Consider the following 21,827-nt stretch of genomic DNA (forward strand, 5'->3'; position numbering starts at 1 on the left):
GTCCAAGTAATGAGATCCAGAATCTCTTTGCTTTTAAAATGACATTCATTTGGAGTAAATATCAAGCTGGAATAATCACAAAAGCAAACAAAAGAGTGTGATTAGGTTATTTTGGTCATCTTCCAGAAAATGCAATATTGTTCTCTAATGGATGTTGTCCAAGAATGTGTCAACTCACTTTAAAGTCTCTGTCAATTACACTTGGGAAAGAATTCCACTGGGAGTTTAGTTATTTCACCTAATTCCTTTAGGATTATGCTTTTTTTTGTTTTTAATATTGGTTTTGAAGATTTTGAGGGACCAATCAACACTTTCTCGGAGCTGCTACTCTGCAGGGAAAATGATCTGGAATGATATGTAGAGTAAGCTGGATGCAGCCATCACTACTGCCACTGGTGGTTAAGGTTCAAGTAGGGGATGTGGAAGGGAAGCAGCGGGGGGACCACCACAATGTATCAGGAGAGTCTGTTCTATCTTCTCTTTACCCACCCTTTGCAAAGAAGAAGGCAACAAATATATCTGCCCTGAGCCTTCTCTCCTGAGGGCTGAACAAAGCCATTTCCCTCAGCCCTCCTCATACATCATGTGCTCCAGACCCCAAATATCTCAGTGGACTCCTGCTGATCTTGTTCGAGCCTGTTAATGCCTTTCCTGTGTGGGGAAGCTCAAGGCTGGGCACTGGGCACAGAATGGCAGTCCAAAAAAAAAGGAGATCAGTCACTTCTCTTGACCTGCTGGCTGCACTCCTCTATATTTTAATTTAATATACTTTAATTTAGAGTATTTGATGAATACTCATAGGCATTCATTACTGAGAAAGCAGCTCTTCTTTTTAAACTGTAAATAAAATGCATATGTCAAGTGCCTATGTATCTGACTATGATGACACAAATCCTGGGAAACTAAATTCATGGATATGTTATTGTCAAAGATAAAAAAAGTTACTTTTCTACCTTGGCTTCTAAGTTTTCTTTCATCTAGAAACATTTCTGAGAATCAGTAAATTCCTATCAATGTATGAAACTAGAAGCTGACTCTTTTAGAAAGTAACAAATGTTAGAAATACATTTAATCACAGAAATGTGACCCTGTGGGAACTGGTCATCATCATGCTCAAGCAAGCGAGAGAAATTATGTGTAGTACGAAATGCAGGAATACATGAATATAAATTCAAGGCAATTTTTCTCTGTCTTTGAGACTAATGTGAATACTGGACTTTCACATTACAGCTGCTGTAATTTTTTTAGTAAAATGCTCATGAGTAAAGAAGTAACTCTGAATCTGATAAGAAATTCAAAAGCCTCCGATATATCTTTTTTGTTTAAATTTATGATCATGACAGATTGTATCTGAAATACCTTTGGCAAAGAAACTGCAATTATTGATAACCCCTGAACATTCATGTGGTAATGAAAAGAAAAAGCATCACGAGACCTCTTTAAAAAAACAATAATTGTATTCCAGGGTGATTATGGCAAATACTGTTTTTATGATTCCATGAATTTAATGATCAGTAGCTACAATTTGTACTTGCAATTGCAATCCACGCTTCATCTCTCTGCTAGTCACCAATTTGTCTTCCTTTCCTTTTTCCCTTTGGCTGAAAATGCAGGTATTCCATGTAAATGATGGTTCACTGTTAACCAAGGAGAGTTGATGCCACCATCACTGTTCAAATAAAAGGGTGACAGAAAAATCCCAATTTCCCCATTCACAGTGTGGGATTTCTCATCATATTTTTGCTGGTTTCCTTTGAAAATGAATGGAGCACTGCAAATACAGCTCAAACATGTGATGTTGATGGAATATACACCAGTACACACCTTGTCAATGGCATTTGATATATCCTAGGATTAACTTTACGCTAGGGAAAACCATCTAAACATTCACATCTTTGGTTTTCTGTTTATTTGTGCCCTTGTATAGGCACCCAAGCATCATGAGTAGTGAATAGTAACTAGACAAGCATTTGCTGTATAAATTCAAAACAAGACAGAGCTCTTTAAGCTCCAGCAGGCAAACCATGTGTACTTAGCTACCTAAGGTGTGCAGCGTAACTCTTGCTCACTGAAATACATCCAGGTGATTGGGTTGGAACTTCTTTTTCCCTGTGTATAAAGTGAGGCCTAAAAATCAGAGTACTATGCAGTTCAACTACAGGTATACAACTATGAAAATCCTGTCACTTGGCAGGTGGGGATGGCAGATGGGAAAAATTTCTTGTATGATTTCATAGATACTTCCATAAAAGTTAACATGTCTTCAAAGATGATTAAGTAAGTTTAGAGGTCACCCCCCCATACCATGCAATAAAACAGATGAGGCTGACAGCAGTTCAATTTGATCTGAGAAAAGCTGGGAATATTTTCAGTCCGAACTCACCATTTATTTCTCTAAAAGTGCTGGATGAGACTTTTAACAAAAACATTCTTAGGGGTCTTCAGTGTTCACATTAGTTTTAATATTCCTATACAGTTCAGTTCAGCAGGCAAGCTCACCAGAAGAGAGATTCTGTCAATGAAAACAGGTCTTGTCAATGAAAACAGGTCTTTGCAATGAAAAACTGAAACTACACTTGTTTTAAGTTTTTGTCATCACTAATGGCGATTTGACTTGTGATTAGCAGGTCAGCAGGTAACCTCATTTGAATCATCAGAGTTTGTTATTCATGCTTTGTTCCGATACTGGTAATCACAACTAGCTAAGACATGCTTTTATTTTCTGATTACTTGTTTCATCAAAGTACCGTTCTTTTCTAAAAGGTGGGGAGCCTTACGTGACAAAAATGGACAGAAACAGAAGTTCTGGGTGAGTGAATACTTAGGGCTGTGTTTTGAAGCAGAAGAAAAAGATTTCAACAACACAGATCATCTAAAATCTACTTCTTTGCTTTCATTCACTCTCTGCAGCTGTTTTTTTCCTACACCTTAAAGTGTCCTGCATAATTCTATTCTCTCTCTGGAAACTTTTGTCATGCTGACCCTCAAACTATATCATCACCTACCTCAATTTCAAAGCCTGTTTCATCTCACTTATACCTGTGTTTTTCCTACACTGCCTTTTCTGTCTCAAATCTTATTCAATTTTTCAAATGTTATTAAAAATTTCTATGAAAAGTCAGTTCTTTTTGATGCCTGCAAATGAAAGTCAATAAAATTAATCAATAATATTTGTTAAAATACTTGGAAAAGACAAATTTGCTGTTTAAACAGTGTTGGCAATTGTTATCCAGCCATCAAAATAAGCCTCCAAAACTAAAACCAATCAAACTAAGAATATTTCCTTTAAGCCATTTAGAGTAAGTCAAATTTTATCACTTAGAGTAAGTTAAATTTTATCACTTGGATTATGACTAACAGCTCATCTTATTACTCCTGCATTCATCTGAAGGGAGTTTGGTGTTTACATAGCTGATGGCAGGGCTTATGGTAGGTAGTTTCACTGATATCAAAGGCAAAACCTACTGAGACTTCATCAGAAAATAAATTGCTCAATATGTCAATAGCTACATGAATAAAACTTCATTTTTTAAAAGTCAGCTGGTTTTTTAACAGGTGTCTTTAACAGGTTTTTTTAAATTGGAATTCCGACCATTGTTGTTTTAATGACCACTTTCACCAGCCAAGAGCTGAATATTCATTTAATGATTTCTGCTTCAATTTATCAAACTGTCTTGTAGAAATACTATTCCATTTTTACTAACCCTGATTTTGGAACTGAAATTTTGATCAAACCAAAAAAGGAACAAATTTTTAGAAATTAGAAAAAGATACATGCTAATTCTCAGTGCACCCAATCTGAGAGACTCTGTTTCTTAAAAAGGAAACTAACATAAAAGATTCATTTTGCATTTTAAACCTTGCATTTTTAATTAATATTTTCAAATTAAATCTGAGAATTTTTTTCTGCTTTGTTTACTTTTAGATTGCTGCAAATTCCTGGGGAAAATCCTGGGGAGAAAATGGTTATTTTAGGATTCTACGTGGACAAAATGAGTGTGATATTGAGAAGCTGATTTTAGCTACTTTGGGACAGCCATAGTTTATCTGTACCATATTCTGCTTGATGCATCTATTCTTTCCATTGTTGTATATCGAGTCCTTATGGGGAAATAATAATGTCTTCTCTCTAAGTTACCTTTCTGTTAGTACTCATGAGGTCTTCCTGACTTGAACACACTGCAGGCATCACAGCACTCTTGGATCTCACCTGGTACAAACACCCCTTTAGGCTAAAAGCATGTTATATCCAGGACTACTGAAAACCTTGATGTGTCACAGAGCAGGAAGTTCCCTCCTGATTGAATAATGCCTGAAATAAATGGAGTTACGCTGTTAGCATGAATATCTTTACAATACATACTCCAATCAGAAATTACTTCAGAAATATTATGTACTCTTCCAAACAAAATTGGCTCAGCTCATGATCATACTGAATAACAAATTCCAAAGAAATGTAACCAGTTCTGATCCTGTAGCTGAAGACTTATTTCCTATCCACCTTACTTACAACTGAGTAGATAAGTTGTATCTATGTATCAATATCTCATCCAGGATATTATATTTTTTCTAGTAGATCCCACAAAGTTGATGCATTCAGTGTAATACAAAAATAGCTTGCAGTGAAAGAGTGTATTCCTGTTCCTGCAATCACAACCAAAACTGTAAATTTTAATAATGTTTTAATTAAAATAAAGAAGAAAATGTGATTTCTCCTCAATTCAGTCTAGATTAGACTAAATCTGGAACTGCTTGCCTTCCACTCCCTGTTTAACTTGAGAACAGGCATGTGTCAACATTCCCAAAAACCTTTTTCAAACAGAAGATGATGGAAAAGGTACTCTGTTGTTTGCCTCCACTGACATATCTGCAATCCAGGCACAGTTTCTGGTGTTGGTGATCAGGATCACTAGTGCAAATGAGACACGCAGAACTTCTAATGTTTCCATAGCTACTTCTGTCTGAAGAAGCAGCTTTTTGACCTACATCCCCTCCTATAAGCATTGCTGCAAATATTGACAGGTTTGAGGACTCTTTTGCTTATTTGCTAATTAAAATATAGATATTGCAGCTATTGACATAAGAAGAAATTAAATGCTTTCTAGCCCTTTCAGTTTCAATTAATCCAAAGGCCAAATGCCAACAGGAATAAAATTATCTATGAAAGAAATCATGGCATGTTAAATAAGTGGGGGGAAAAAGCTGCCATGAAATTTCAGTGAACAAAGAATTTCCAGGGATACCTTCAGTGTATTTAACAGAATATGTTAATTCTTTCTAGAAAAAGAACCTGATTTCTAATTCATCAGAAAGTTCCTTCCAGAATTTTTCATGGTGGTAGTATACAAAAGACACCCATGCGTCTGAAATAACATCTCTTAAACTAAAGTTGGGTGACAATTTATGTTTCATCACTACTAAAGGAGCTATTGTTAAAATGTCAGTAGCATACTACAGCACAACAAGACTTCTGCGGCCTCTAGAGTCATATAGTAAACTGAGTTTAGACACAAAAAAACCTTTATTACTTGAAATTTGTAGCAAACTGTAACACAAGCAATTTTAGAAGCTCTAAATGCTCTCAGACAAATAACTTTTCTAGTTTTAGTGAGATAAGCCAGTACTTGAGAGGAAAGTGTACTGAATCATCTACACACCTATTTCCCAACCTCTTGGTATATATTGATTCCATAAATGTCAAGATTTCAGAAGAGTATAATTTAACTTTGGAGTGAATGACACTGTAAAAACATGTTCAGTAAATTCTGGGGGGGATTATTTAGTTCAACTTCAAATTGGTCTGCACAGCTGTGGTTTTTACTTTTGCCAGTGGCTGTTGCTGCTCCTGATTTGCTTATGAGATCTTCCTAAGATCTGGTCTCTAATGTAAAACTTCTTCAGTGATGAGAAAACTCAAAACTACTTTCCTAGATCTTTAACAGATCAAACGGTCATATTGGCTTGAACAAAATACCACATGCAAGTGAAAGAAATCCAACCATATTGAAGCAATTGAATGGTTTAAAAAGTCGTACTGCTTTACCCACCCTCCAGAATTAACCTTTTGTGACTATACCTTTTGGTTCTTATGTATATGGGAAATGCTAATTTTTTTATTGTTCCAAGTGTATAAAAATGAGAGTCTGGCATACTGAAATCGAGTTAGCTTTGTGGATGCACCACCTGGCACATATTTCTGTGCAGATATGAAATAAACAAGTATCTTGACTCTGTGTGCAGATCAGCTTCATGCACAGGGGTTGAAAGAACCCATATTTGGGACAATACTTTGAGTGATGTATGTGCTCAGCACCCTCTTCATACTCCCTCAGTATCACGAAGCTGCTATCTATGGATATGTGACAGTACCTGGAATTTAACAGACAGACAGATATATCTGCATCTGGAACCCAGTTTGCTCTTTGAAAACAACCTTGATGTTGTGGCAAATATTCTGATACTATTCAGAGCACAAGTAAACAATCTTCTGCCAGTGCAGGTCTTCTCACAGTGTGGAAGAGACAGTGGGGCCCAGGAGCCACCAGTGGCTCTTCCTCATGCAGACTATCTGAAGACAGACTTTTAAATATCAGGGCTTTGATTTCTTCTAGTTCATGATTTGGTTGGATTATGCAGAAACTTGTTCTTCATGAAGACCCACCTCTCATTTCTCTCCTCTGTTTTTGACATCTCCATCACTAATACTCAGCTATGCCTGCTAGCTTGGACTGAAAGTGTCATGTAGCCTGGAGCTTTTTCCTGAATGAATATAAAGGAAAAATATGTGGCTCAGGTTAATTTGAGAGAGAGCTCACCAGCTTTAGAATACTTGTATTACTGATGGCCTGTGGGAAATTCAGAAAGGGGTTGTACCAGGAAGGGAAAGCAATGCAGGAACAACATTTATGTTTGTGACATGGAGGAAATTTTCTTTTCCATAAAAATAGGAAGGTGACATTTGTATAACAAGCAAAGAAAGAAGTCTCCACTCAGATTACAAATTACAATATGTCCTGTTAGCAACATGCTATGTGAAACTTTGAATAATTGTTAGTCTCACAGAGAAATGTTAAATCTGGGTCTAGCTACAGGAATGTATGTCTTGGTACCTGGGACCTGACAGTATACATTTCTAAGTTCCTATGTATTTAGAAACTGTTTCAGATAGAACTCTGAATAGAAGTAGCTGTGAACTCAGGAGAGTTTGAATCGCCTCAATATTAACTGAGCAGAACAGGCTCCATTTGCAATTTATACTGATCATCCTTCAAGGCTTTCCCACAATCTGGTCCTAAATGTTACTGATAGTATCTAATAGATGAAGACATTCGAGATGGCTTTAAGTGAAATTAATTTGAAGTTAAAAGGACTAACCAGGCAAAAAAGGAACCCGGTTATTTTCACACTATTCTTACCTTTTTGCCATCCTATTATTATGGAAACTTCATCTGTTTGCTAAATGATAGGAAATCACACTCCAAAGATTTCAATGGAAAGCACTATCAATAGCTGGTAATATTCTGAGTCATTTTGTTTACATTAGGGTGCCTGGCAAGTGTTAAATTCCTGAAGGCAATTGCTCTGCTGAGCTGACTGAGTCATGGGCAGCTGCCTCTACACCTGGCCCCAGGCAGAGATTTTGAGGGTGCTGAAAGGCACAGAAAACTCTTTTCTATGTTACTAAAAATCACTGCACACAACTTGGCAAGACCAGTTTTTCTCAGCTATTGGAGTTTGCTCATCATCATTAGAAAGCCTGAAAAATTGGTGGCACTTGCCACATGGGGATTTTAATTTCGTTTTACTATTTCAGAATCATGCATGTTGAAAATTATTTTACACAGCCATGATAGGTGCACTGAGGCAAGATATTCCTCTTTATTCTAGTTATCAAAGTAGGGAGCTAGGTGGAAACCTACAGAATTCTAGCTCCCCAAGCATCGAAACTTTACACTATTTATATGTCTTAACAAACAAAGGTATCGTGTTTCATTGGTTACAAATTTCACAGCTTTTTCTCTAATTAGTATTCAATCCCTTATTTGCTAGCTATGTTCCTTGCTTCTCATGCTAATTAGTCCTCATGCGCAGTTCTTCCCTCCATTTGAGTAGGTGGTCAATGAGTTGGTGGTCATGATCTGCCCTGCTCAAGTTACCTTTCCTGCAGTTACTTCTCAGTCCTGCTGACTTCACTGCTGGTGGCTATTGTGTAGACAGCACATTCAGTTCCCTTTTCCTCAAAACAAAGGATTATCTAAGCCTACAAATTTACAATGCACTTGCTTTATCATAGCTTCTTAGCTATAGCTACTGATTAACAACAAAAATAATTGCAAAGTTTGGTTTAAATCTTGATGTCTATAGATATGACCAGCACAGTGTTGTTTCTACCTGCCTTTAGCTGAGGGATGTAATATGTGGCTTGGATTTTGCCTGTCTGCTCTTTATTGCCTGGGCCTTTCCCCAGGATGCTGTGGTTAGGAAAAAAAGATTTTATTTAGGATGGTTGCTTTGTCTTGGATGCCCAGAGCGAAACTCCTCTAGGAGAGCTTCTCCTGGGCACGCAGAAGTTAGGGAGGCTTCCTGGCTTTAAGCTGGCAACCAGCACTGGTTCTCAAAGATGCAAAGACTTATGTGTAGCTTAGTACAACATGTTTTATAGGAATGCAACCTGAAACAAGAGGAAAGAGAACTCCCAGGGATGTAACGAACTTGCATCTAGAGCAGGGATGAGACAAGACCTGAGAACAACAAGGGAACAGTTTTCCTGTAGTTGCAGGGATCACGGAAAATTGCCAGACTAAGAGCAAGCCTGAAGAGAGGAGCTACACTTCTAGGAATCAGACTAAGAGAGACATATGTTTGTAAATCTTTACAGCTTAGTGTTTTACTAGAGATGTGACAGGAACTTGCACCTGGGTGCTTAATGCTATACCTACCATTTGGAAACTGTTTCCTATATGAACTTACATCTTTGCACCCATTCCTCACTGCAAGGACCATAAGGATGGAGTCTGTGTCTTTGCCTGAGTTAACAGCAAATTGTAACATTGCTTTATTCTAAAGTTCTCCTGCATCCCCTCAGTTGAGATATACCCATACCCAGTTATCATGTTTATTTCCAGGCACTGTGGAGACTCCCAGCTCTTGAAATTTTCTTGGTCCGATATGTAGTTCAGCAGTCACCCCAAGTCAAGGATGGTGGCAGAGGTCAGTGAGTGAGGGCTGCAGAGCAAGCACCTCTGTCTCAAATAACTTTTAGTTAGGGCATATTACAGAAAGAATGAGTGCAATGAAAGGAATATGTTTTCTCTTTTCTTTATAAGTCTAGCTGTCAAATACACCATAATACAGTGAATATTATTGCTTCATCTATAACAATTTATTGTTGTGTCTGGAAGTCTTCATCATGGAGCAGCTCTGTGCAAAGCTTTTCCTGGAGAAGGCAGCTGAGGCAGAAGCCTGAGGCAGGAGGTCAGACTCTGCTCACCATTGAAATCCTCTATGCTTTAAAGTTTTTGGGGTTCTTTTAGCTGTGCGCTCCCTCAAGCTCTGTATGAAATATTTTAGGCTTATCTATATGTTTCATTGAGCTGTTCCAACAGTGACAGCCACACAAACACATAGATAGGAACTCATTAATTTAAACTACTCCCTTAAAATAAGCACAGCTGCAATTCCATTGCAAAACTCTGAAGACTATAATCTTTTATTTCTCACTGCAGCAAAACCAGCGTAAAAGAACAAGTATAGTTCATTACGTCCATCTGTCCTGGGGTGATGTTATGAAGCCGCTTTATTCCTTAACCGTCCGCCCAATGCCCAAGGACGCTGTGCCTTTAAGACGGACCCGGGGGGCGGGGCCACGAGACTGAGTGCGGGGCAGTTGAACGGCTCAGCCCAACGGCTCCAGGGGCTCGGGAGGGAGCGCGCCGGGAGCACTGTGCTCCTTTTTGTTTTCCTTTGTGTTCCAGCTAGCTGGGAAAAGGTTCTGTTGGTTTTTTTCTTGTTCTTTTTTTCTTCCCTTGCCTCACTGCCTCCCTTCCCTCCTTGCTGGTCTGGGGAGCCTGGGGGCGCGATCCCGGTGGGCCTGTGGGGTGACCCCGGCTGGTCCAAGCCTGGACGTCTGTTCCCTCTCTGGGAATTTGTTGTATTTTGAGGGGTTTTTTTTCCCCCTGTTCTACCCTGTTTTGTTTGGTGTTAATAAACAGGTTTTTTTTTTTTCACTTCCACTAGCTGTGACCCACTTGTCTTATTGGTGGAGGAAAGAGGGAGGCCCTTTTCCCTTCAGAGGAAACACTCATTCTGAAGTGTTTCCTCCTGAAGTTTTGTCTCCAAAACTGAGACGCCATCAAATCATGATACACAGCACAATGTTTTATCAAAGAAAAATTTATAGAAAACTTTTGTGTAGAAGACAAATATTTAGCCCTAGTTTGCTGTACTGTCATACTGTGAAGGACTCAGCTGTTGGTCCAAATTCATCAGCAATATTGCTATTGCATGTAGTTATAATATTGTTCTCACTTAGAATCACAGAACTGGAAAAGACCTCTAAGATCAAGTCTAACTATTAACCTAACACTGCCAAATCCCTATCATGGACCCTAACATGGCACATCTACAGGTGGTTGAAATACTTGCAGGGGCAGTAATTCAACCACTTCCTTGGGCAGCCTGTTCCAATTCTTGAAAACCCTTTCTGTGAAGAAATTATTCCTAATATCCAATCCAATCCTCCCCTGGCACAACTTGAGGTCATTTCCTCTTGTCCTGTCACTTGGCAGAACAGATTAACCCCCCACTTTGTGATAAGGTGCCCCTCGAGCCTCCTTTTCTTCAGGCTAAACAACTCCAGTTTCCTCAGCCTTGTAAGACTTGTACTCCAGCCAAAGAGCTTATCTTCATCAAGACAGTTGGAAGCAACAAAACTGGACAATCAAGGTTTTAGAAGCTGCACATCTTCTTTTTCATTCTAGATAAGTTTTTTAAGAGCACTGTGTACTACTAGCCAGCAGGATCCACAACATCTGAAAAACTGTATTAAAAGTGTGACCCGAATAGAACCCAAATTGCTGAAGTTTGTGAAAGTCTTGACAGCAGAGGAAAGGCAAAAAGGGGAGAAGAAGAGGGGGGGAGAAGTGGTTTAATAATTCTTTCTGGTTTCCACCAGGTATGGAAGCAAAAACTACCCGTGTTTGTAATACAAAAACTGGGAATGACAGACACAAAAACTAATTGTACTTTTGTCTTGAAAGCAAAATTCAGCAAGTTTTGCTGAGCTTCAGCTCAGTCTAAAGCAAAAAATAAGGCCATACTTACAGATTTTTACATACTTACAGCAAGTCTGGGCCAAGATTTGACAAAGTCTAAAGCAAGCATATGTTTCCACTGGAATCATCATCTTGTAATAGTTCCACTCCACCCAGTCTGGTGTGAAACTCACCCCTGTTTCACTCTGATTTCCTTCTTGGAAAACTATCCAAAATCAAAATGGACTGTAACAGGAGATTATCTCAGCTTCACTGAAGGAATGCACCAGATTAAAAAAACCAAAAAAACCATCTTTGATGTCTAGCAAATACAGATCCTGCCAAATTTCATATAGCACTGCTCAACCAAAAAATACTAGAGTACCACAGTGGTGGCTGCCCTAGTGACATTTTCAAGGTAAATAACTGCATAATGATTTATCCAATAAAAAAAGACAGATCGAGGGAAAAAATACAACTAATTACTCATTTTTCCAAGCCCTGAAGAATTTATTGTTCCATTAAACAGGAAACCTTCCTGCTTTGAGTGAAGTGTGGATGAACAGATGGCATTTCACTAATTAGCTACTTTTAATGTGGACTTTCATTCACTGTTCTGATGCTTCTCAGTCCCTCATGGTGTGCTGCCTTTTAACATGTTTGCATTTCTTGTGTTACTGTCATGCTAACGTTTGGGACACAGAAGGTGATATTTAAATAAGGTTGCAGGCAAGCTATCTGTGTCCACTTAAGAACTTGGGCTCCCATAAGTTTCCATGGTATTTTGGAAAGGCTGCTGGAATTTAGTTCAGGAGACCAGAATAAAACGAAATTTAATTTAATTTCCATGTACTGAATTTTCTCAATGGACAGACCACCCAAGTGGTAATAGCAGAAAGGGAAAGAATATAAATGGGCAAAACGGCAGTTTTGATTTCAGTCTGATTCTACTCCACTCTTTCATAGAATCAGAGGATCATAGAATGATCAAGGTTGGAAGAGACCTTTAAGATCATCAAGTCCAACTGTCAATCCAGCACCACCACTGTAACCCCTAAATCACTAAACCACATCATCCAGAGCAAGATCCAGATGCTTCTTAAACACCTCCAGGGATGGTGACTCCACCACCTCCCTGGGCAACATAACAGTGACAAATTTTTCTCATATCCCATCTGAATCTCCTGTCCCAGTTTAAGGCCATTTCCCCTCGTCCTCTCACTGCAGGCACAGTAGAAGAGACCAGCCCCCACCTCACCATAACCTCCTTTCAGGCAGTTGTAGAGAGCGATGAGGTTCCCCATGAGCCTCTTCTTCTCAAGACTAAAAAAATCCAGCTCTCTCAGCCACTCCTCATAAGACATATTTTCCAGACCTTTCCCTTGTAGCTCCAACAGCAGATTCTGTCACGGTCTCATTCTAAAATGAGGTAAATTATTAGTCATTGGAAGACAAAATTTGAGAAACTGAGCATGTAGAAAAAGATGTTAAGAAAAGCTTTTGGTTTAAGCCTGAAAGTACATGCTGATGTTGGTAAAGCAAGGTGATTGAAGAGTTTGGGTTGGTGGCCCAGAACAGTATCATGCAGGCGTGGCTTTTTACTTACAACTTCCTCTGTGTGAGATACTCTGAGTTTTTACATGTGTAAGTACAGCTCCAGGGAGAGCTAAAGCATGTTTGGGAAGAGAGTACTGCAGAAAACAGACTGAGATCACACTAATGGGCATGACAATAGCTGCAGCACATGCGTGCATCTCTGGATGTGTGAATCTGTGTGTTTGGATAAATACAGAGACTTTTTTTCTCCACAGCACTGTCTTGGGTCTGGAGCCCTTCTGCAGGAGATCTTCAAATCACAATGATGGGTAATTCAGGTAGTCAGGGTATTCAGAACTGCACAAATGTCGGGAAAGAGAACAAAGTTTTCTCTCTGAAGGCAGGTTGCTCAGTTAATCTAAAGACCATGATGGCATCTACAGAAGAGATGAATTTGCTTTGCTGAGAACACTGACTGACAAGATAGGCCTGTGCAACTCTTTACTATGATTTTTAAAAAAATACTCTTTATAAAACAATTAATTTTTAGCCAAAGGGCAAGAACTTTAACTTTTTAATCACACAGAAATCTCTGCAAAAGCATCGCACCCTTCAGTATCAGGAAGAAAAAAGGACAGACAACAAGGAGGCAATCCTGGTGCAGGTCCCCCAGCCCTGCCAGGCACAGGGCCTGGTAGCACACCCTACCAAGAAGTGTACTAGTGTGAGAAATTGTACTACTTCACACCAAAACTGCTCCTGCAAAAGTCAGCTGAGGAGTAAGAAAGGCCTTGAATGGTCTGTTTCTAAACCAGAACATAGCACTACATGTGAAAAGTTAATCCTGTATTCAGGAAATTCACCTGAATTTATGTGAAAAACATGGCAACAGAGTTCTGCTCAACAGCTGGGCATCATGTGAGATGAGCTATCTGGGAAATTTTTGTTTCTGAGGCTGGAACTTGTGTCTTCTTGGTGTGGTCCCTGAAAGCCCCCAGATGTCACCAGGGAGTCATTGTGACGCCTGTGACAACAAGCCTTTTGGATGCAGAGGGCAGCCCTGAAGGGCCACAGTGCCTGGCCTCCTCCATCAGGGACAGACATCCAGTTGTGTGCTTTCTAAGGGTGCGGAGAGGATTTTCTGGACAAGGACACTAGCAGGGCCTGGGGCATGTCTGTGTCTCTTTGGGGAGGAGTGAACACCATCAGCAGGACCACTGCATTTGTTTCATCGAGCTGCAGGGGACAAGGAGCCAAACGCCAGGGAGTTCCCACAGCAGCTGGCACCAAACACTACAGGAGAAGTTAAGGAAGATGGATCACAATGTGGGTCAAGCTCTAAGGTCTGAACAGGATGTCCCAGCATCAGGGAGGAGTGAACGCCGTCAGCGAGGACGCCGGGTTTCTTTCACCGAACCTCAGTCTTCAAGGAGCCGATCCCCACAGAGGTCCTGCAGCACCTGGCACCAAACACTGCGGGAGAAGCTAAGGAGGATGGAACGTGATGAGGGACGAGCTCTAAGACCCGGACGGGACATCCCAAGCTCCTCGGGGAGGAGTGAGCGCCATCACCGGGGACGCCGGATTTCTTTCACTGAACCACAGGTGGCAAGGAACTGATTCCTGTGGAGGTCTGCAGCTGTGCTGGGCACAAGCCTGGTAGCACACCCTACCAACAAGGGAACTACTGTATGCCCTGTTACCAGTGTCAGGAATGATACTACTTTAGACAAAAACAGCCCCTACTAATAATTGCAAAAATAAAGTCAAATCCAATGCTCAAGGCTGGGGCCAAGCATCTATTCTCCATCAAAAAATGCATCTGAAAATCTAAAGATACTTGCAAGGCCTTTTTAGGTTAAAGAAGATAGCAAGCATGAAACCTGAGTGCTGGTTTTGTCATCATGTTCTATTTTACACTGTTCTATAAAATGTGGTACTGAACATTTTGTATGGGACTGCCTTTGTTCCCTATATTGTATTTCCACAGTGTTATCAACTGAAGATGTTACCACATTTTCTCCTTTCTGCCCTAGTATCAACAACACCAGTGGCTTATTAGAAGAATCTCTTGTCCTTCCACGCCTGTTTTCTTAGGCTTTACTCACCCAGAATAACTTTTCCTGTTTTTTACCATTCTTCTCACAAGGTAGCAGTGAAAAGTGAAGTCAATTTACAATTGCTCTGTCTCAAAGGCACTGCCTATAATGCCAATCCAAATCTAATGCCTCATAGCAAGCCTCTGAAAAGCTTTCTCTTCTCCTGCTGCCATAGAGACTTTAAAAATAATCCCCAAGGCTTTCATAGAGAAATTTGGCCCCTTGGTATGCCCTGCACAAAGCCTCAGGCTTAATGCCCAGAGTGGCAGTACAGGCTACAGGCTCTTCAGACCATGGCCAAAGACTGACAAAGTCATTAAAAAACAGTGGTGTGCCAAGAACTGTTACTTTCAAGTAAGACTGGAGCAAAAAGAGGAGTCTTTTCAAAAGACAGGTGTTACAATACATTAATTACTGGACAAACCCCCCCTGTATTCAATTTTTGTATTTAACTACAGTTGGCCTCTACTTTGAACACTTCTTGTGTCACTCCATGAGTAGTACCACCACAGAACAGAAGCTTTAAGATGCCGCTGTGAAGGAATTCAGATGAAGATCAAGCTGCCAACTTGCTGGCTCACAGATTTGATGTGCACCAAGTTGCTTTAACTATAAATTGTGACCTGCCGACCAACAGGGAAAGCTACAGTCACCTGCAACACATGCTATGATAACAGAGCCAATTATTTTAGAGAGATTTTTCACTTGTTGTAGCCCTCATGATTGTGTTTAGCTTGTTAGTTTTCTATGCAGTCACTAATAAATCCCATAAAGGGGAAAAAAATTAGGATGTGGAGACCTCATGGATGATTCCATGAGGAAAACCTGACTCTTCATGAACATATAGAAACATTCAAATCTCTCCATATCAGGCAACCTGAAGGTGCTTTCTTATCTTGCATGAGTGTGTTTTGAGTCACAGAATCCCAAAACAAGTAAGGTGAGAAAGGACCTCCAGAGGTCATGTGGTCCAACCTCCCCAGCTCAGGCAAAGCCACCAAGAGATGGTGGCCCAGGAACATGGCCACACAGCTTCTGAGTATCCTCTCCAAGGACAGACACTCCACAAGTGCTCTGGACTATCTCTGCCAGTGCTTGGTCACACTAAAAAAGCATTTCCTGATCTTCAGAGGGAAGCTCCCATGTTTCAGTTTGTGCCCATTGTCACTGGGCACCCATAAAAATAGCCTGGCTTACTTAGTCTCTGTACCTTCAATTCAGCTATTGATGTATATTGGAAAAGATACTCTCCAGAGTCTTCTCCAGGGTGAACAGCCTGGAGGCAGCAGTCTGAGCCCTTCCTTGTAGGAGCTGCTCTAGTCCCTTCATTGTTTTTGTGGACCTTTGCTGGAGGCTCTCCAGTATGACCATCTCTCCTTGTGTTGGGGAGCCCAGCACTGGCCAGAGTACTCCAGGTGTGGCCTCACCAGCACTAAGCAGAGGGGGAGGATCACCCCCTCCCTCCCCCCGACCTGGAAAGTCTGCTGAGGAGTAAGAAATGGCTTGAGATTGTTTATTTCTAAAACAGAGCATAGTGCTGGGTATGAATGTGAAACCTGTGAATTTATATAAAAAATAGGGCAAGAAACATTATTTTCCCATATGTCTTCCTAAATAAAAAGTACTGAACTCTTGTGGTGTCATAATTTATCCACCAGCTTCTTTTCCCATCCAGAAATGCATGCAGAAACCCAGTTAAGCAGTCTCAGCATACTGAGCGTACATAAAAATTATTCTGTCTAGGTATCAGTGAGACTGATGGTGGGACTGTAGACCTAGCAGAACTGGGTAAAAACATTTCTTTTTCTTTTTTTTTTAACATCTTCTTCTTCAAGCCCTTGAAGCAATTTTGTTTAGTGCGGCTCAGTACTCATGTTGTTCTGAAAGGATTCAGTTATATTGCCTGTGGAACATTCAGGATGCTGTCAAGATAGGCCCTTAGAGCAGTGTCAGTCTGGGCAATAATATTTGTCTTTATTCAGAGGCATCAAGCTCTGTATCAGAAGCAGCTGTAACAACCTCTAAGTGTACATTTACACACATGAATGCTATCTCGAGGGGAATGCTTTAAAGATTTGTGTAAGTGATTATCTGATCAAGGAAGTTAATGACTTTGTCTATTTTTAAAAAAAAAAATTCCCCATCTTACGTCTATCACAGAAGAATTTACCAACTTTCCATATGCATATAGCATCTTTGAAATATGATGCACTTCCTAAGAAAACAGCACCACTGTGTCAAGTTTTAACCCCAGACAGCAGTTAGGGTGCCATGCAGCCATTCACTCACCCTGCCCCTTCCGCTGCCCCACCTTAGTGGGACGGGGAGGAGAATCGGAAAAAGGTAAAACCCGTGGGTTGAGATAAGAACAGTTTAATTATGGAAATAATATTAACAACAAAACAATAAGAACACTAATAATAGTGATGATAAGGGAAATAACAAAGAGAGAGAGAGAGAGGAATAAAATCCAATAAAGAGAAATGATGCACAATTAAACGGCTCTCTACCCACTGGCCAATGCCTATTTAGTCCCCAAGCAGTGATTGGCACCTCCTGACATCTCTCTTCAATTTATGAACTGAACATGATGTTCCATGGTATGGAATAACACTTTGGCCAGTTTGGATCAGTATTGTGTTTATGCTCCCCATCAGCTTTTTGTGCAGCTCCTCACTGGCAGAACGTGACACACTGAAGAGTCCTTGACTTTATGCCAACACTGTTCAGCAACAATTAAAGAATTAGTTATCAGCATTATCCCCATGATAAATCCCAGACACAGTACTATACCAGCTACCAGGAAGAATATGTCCCAGGTGAAACCAAGACACACAAGCATGGCACAAGTCACGTCAAATTGTAATTGTTGAAAAATGAAACTGTTCCTGACCCTTCACTGAGGAAGTAGGCTTCTCTGGATGTCAGTATGCCTTCCTTGGTCTGACCTGCTCTACTGTAATCCACTCCATCCCCTCAGGGTTAGGTAATTGGACAGAATTGTCAAGAGATGCATTAAACTTTGGACCATTCCAAGACTGAGTTAAGGAAGGAAGCATAATCTCTTTTGTTAATTTGATTTCCAGGGTTGATATTCACTCTGAATAAGATGAAGCATTGCCTTTGCTCAGAGCCTGAGTCAGGACAACTTGACCCTGGCTGTAGTTCCTCTTTGAGTTGTAAGGGCTGGCCCCCATTTCCATTAGTGTTTTGCACTGACCTAGACTCCAGGTCTGCTTTGTTAAAACACTTTTTGGAATTTGGGGAATGGTGCATCTGGCAATATAGAGAGAGCTGACAGACCCAGAGGCATCCCAAACCATTATCATATTGGTCAGATGTTCTTCAAGTAAATTTTCAAATCATCAGCTTTCAACACAGAGAAAGTCTTGGTGAGTCATTGGTTGTCTTTTTTCCCTCCACAATGCTGATTCTCTTGCTCCTGTATTCAGAAACAAATGGTCTGTCTGTAGTATAACTCAGTCATGATTGATAAGTTCAATACCAGACATGCAGCTAAGGTTTTTTGAAAGTGCTTAAGAAGGTTTCAAGTCAAGTTGATGCACAGGAAAGCTGGGTGAATTATTTATGAGTGCTTATGAAAAGCCCACTTATGGGTATTAGAAAACTGATGTATGTTCATAAAGCTCCACTCTTTGCAGACGCAATGTAACTTAAAAGAGCATCTTAATGGAGTCTAGCTAGAAACTAAAATCAATATTTCATTTATCTTAAAGAGAGCCTTCGCTTTCCAAAAGGCACAAAAAATAGTGTCTAGAATAAGGAATTGAGAGGTTCTGCCTGATAACATCATGCAATCCTTCATCCACTAGAATTATCACGTGATATCACTAGTTTTCTTTACTTTGCACTTTACACTGTGCTTCCTTTTGATATCAAGAAATTGATGAGCAATGTCCGGCTCATAATTAAGCATCTGATTTAAACATAGAGGTACACAATTTTGTGTATGGATTTACGTGCAGGTTCTTGTATTAGTGGTAGAAATTTAGATTGGGTTGTTCCATTCTTGATGAGTTCAGCTCAGATCTCCTGTGACCCACCAGAACAATTGTCATCTTCTATACACAGTGGCAGGGAACCGTTTAGTTTGTATTCCTGTGTGTAGGACTGGTTAAAATGAGCGATAGCAAAGGAAATTTATCCATATAATGTGAACATTTTTGTGCATATAAAACTCCTTGTGGACTATATATCATCCCTGTTTACCAGGTGCACACAAGGCACACACTCTTTCTTTATTCCTACATTGGCTTTACTGGGCATAGTAAATCTGTTTGTCTTAGATTCTTCCGTCTCTTTACTTGTGGTCTTTACTTGCCAGATACATACTTCTGGAAATTATGATTGTGCCTTTTAGAAATTCTTGTCCTGAGAAGGAGTGAGATTGATTTCAACACACATGTAGTGCGCATTCACCTAAGCTGTGTGAGACTGAGAGAGAAGATGGACATGCATGTATAATCCATAGTGATTCACAAGGTCCTGAGTATGATCTATGAGATTGGAACTGTTTATTACACAAGCCTGACAAAAACAAATTGTTTAGGATTATAACCATTCAGAAAAAAAAATCTTCTCATGCAGGATTTCAGTTTCCAGGAGAAAAGAAACTTTACACAAAATTAATTGCATGGAATAAGTTATATATATTAAAAAAATTCTGAGTCTAGAGTAGCACTTTGTTTCCTTTGCAATTTCTCGTTAAATCCCACATGTGCAATTCCCACAATGGTATCAGGACACAGGGATTTAACTTCCTTTTCTTTTTTCCAGCAGATAAAGCTCCTTACCACAGAGAGGTATAGAGGGTCCTTCAAAATGGCTAATATACACTTTTTGAATACCAGCAAATATTGTAATACATTGATGTCTTTCCAAAAAGTACTTATAGCTACATTTCCATTTCCTTTAGCCTCCACAGAGGCACAGGCATTACATTTCAAGCTGGGGTTTCTATTTTCAGAATGGCAGTAAGTCTCATTAGCAGTTTCTCCAGGCTGGCAGTCATTCTGTCTGAGCTGAATGGAACTGAATGAATGAAGTCATTCCATTCATCAGTTTGTTTGCTTGTTCATCATTTAAAATGGTGCTGGTTTGTTGGGCTTTATTTAGCTTGACTGCAGCTTGCACTCAATATAGATATGATGGAAAGTCAAGAATGAATGCAATGTTTCAAAGTAAAAGCAACATTCACCCATTGCAGTCCTATGCAGATGTGTCTTGTAAAATCCGACAGCTAAATATTTGTAAGTCTGATCTCAAAGAATCAAGACATTAATGTAAATGAGTCATCAATTTTAAAAGTTTGGAGATTTTTTTTTTCAGTTTCAAAGACTTTTGGCTTACATATAGACCATGTACTTCAAGCCCTTTCTAGATATGTGAGCTTTGCAATACCTTTACAAATGGTAAAAATTATCTAAAACCCTCCCTCAGACACTTGACTACAGGAACATAAAACTCTTGCTAAGTCTCCAGGATGTGAAATAAAAAATGTAAAACCATGTATCACTCCAGATGTGTGCATTTATTATATACACATTTATTTCTTAGATTCAATAAAGATAGTATTCTGAGTGTTAGTGAATTTGGTATGCTCATTAGGAAATATTGTAGTAGGCTGTGGCACTTTTGAGTTGACTTCTGTCAATAGTTACTGGCACTTCCAGTTGTTCTATTATTAAAAGATTGAATAAATAGGAAGTTATTTTTTATGTTTTTGCTTATTTTGAGTGGTATCACACTGCCCTTTTTCCAAGAAAAATTAAAGATGATGCGCCGCTACTAGGAGTTCTTATATGCTTGCACGTAGAGGAAGTCTTCTTACTGGAATAGGAAAGGTCTTTTTAATCATCATGATCATATCTTCCCTATAAAAATAAAATAATACTTTCCCATAAAAACATAATAATGAATTAGAGTTGGGAGTTTCATTCCCAACTCACTGTAATAAAATGATCCTGTGACAGCTGGCTTTAGGTGGCAAGCTGAGTTACATTTCAATTTAGAAACTAAATGTATAGTCCAGTTATCAGCCTGAAAATCTTGGAACTCGTTTCTGTTAGTGCTCTTCCTGTGGAAGGTTCTGCCTTTTTCTGCACTTAGGTTTCCCATGTATAGAAAGAAATACTTTTACGTCTTAGTGCACAGATACATCCCAGGTTATAATCCTTGCTCATAATAGTCCTGGTATATTTGAGAGAGGTTCATATAGGTCTGAATGATTCTACTGTCATCCAACTGAGCATAATTTTTCTCATTATTCTCACTTTGACTAAGTAGAAAAAAGTATTGTAACATATAAATCCAACAGCTCTGACATATAGGAAAAAGAGGTGTTACTTGTTTAGCATATATTTTAATATGAAACATTTGACACTTCTGTTTCATCTTACACCAAGGTCTTACAATTCAAACCTATGAAATATTAATCAGAATGAATGAAACAGGGGACTGCCAAAACACACTAAGTGACTCATTAAGATGTATTTCCTTTAACTGTCAAAATTCTTAGTTAGGAACATAAATAGAAAGTCATGAAATGTGAGGACATGTTTCATGGAACATTTGTACTGTCAAATGGATTTTGTCTCTCATAAAGGTAATATTATGTGCCTTGGAGGGATATTTAGCTATATATATATTTTAGCTATATATTTTTTGATAATTTACTGATTGATATATTTGGATGTAGAGCTGGCTAAGTATTCATAACTCCCAAGTGGATTTCTTAATTCTGGTTATTAAATGTATCAATTTACCAAGTGTAAAGTACATAATTGTCAGAATATCCTGAAGATATTGAAAAGTTTTGATGAGTAAGCCTTCATAAGGTACAGAAACATGAATGTTATTTCAAAATGGAGGAAGAAGTGAAGAAAAGTGACTTTCCTGTCACCCAACAGTTTGGTAGAAA

At 39.4% G+C, this 21,827-nt stretch overlaps 1 protein-coding gene across 1 annotated transcript in view; it reads left to right on the forward strand.

Moving 5' to 3' along the window:
• TINAG (tubulointerstitial nephritis antigen) overlaps nucleotides 1-6,228 on the forward strand; it is a 45,741-nt gene extending 39,513 nt beyond the window's left edge. The window contains exons 10-11 of the mRNA XM_048299344.1: nucleotides 2,764-2,809; nucleotides 3,926-6,228. Coding sequence (XP_048155301.1) covers nucleotides 2,764-2,809; nucleotides 3,926-4,042 — 163 coding nt within the window. The 3' untranslated portion in view covers nucleotides 4,043-6,228. The remainder of the gene's footprint in view (nucleotides 1-2,763; nucleotides 2,810-3,925) is intronic.
• Nucleotides 6,229-21,827: the final 15,599 nt, after the last annotated feature.

Source organism: Corvus hawaiiensis, chromosome 3, assembly GCF_020740725.1.
Source record: "Corvus hawaiiensis isolate bCorHaw1 chromosome 3, bCorHaw1.pri.cur, whole genome shotgun sequence".
In the NCBI taxonomy this organism is placed as follows: Eukaryota; Metazoa; Chordata; class Aves; order Passeriformes; family Corvidae; genus Corvus; species Corvus hawaiiensis.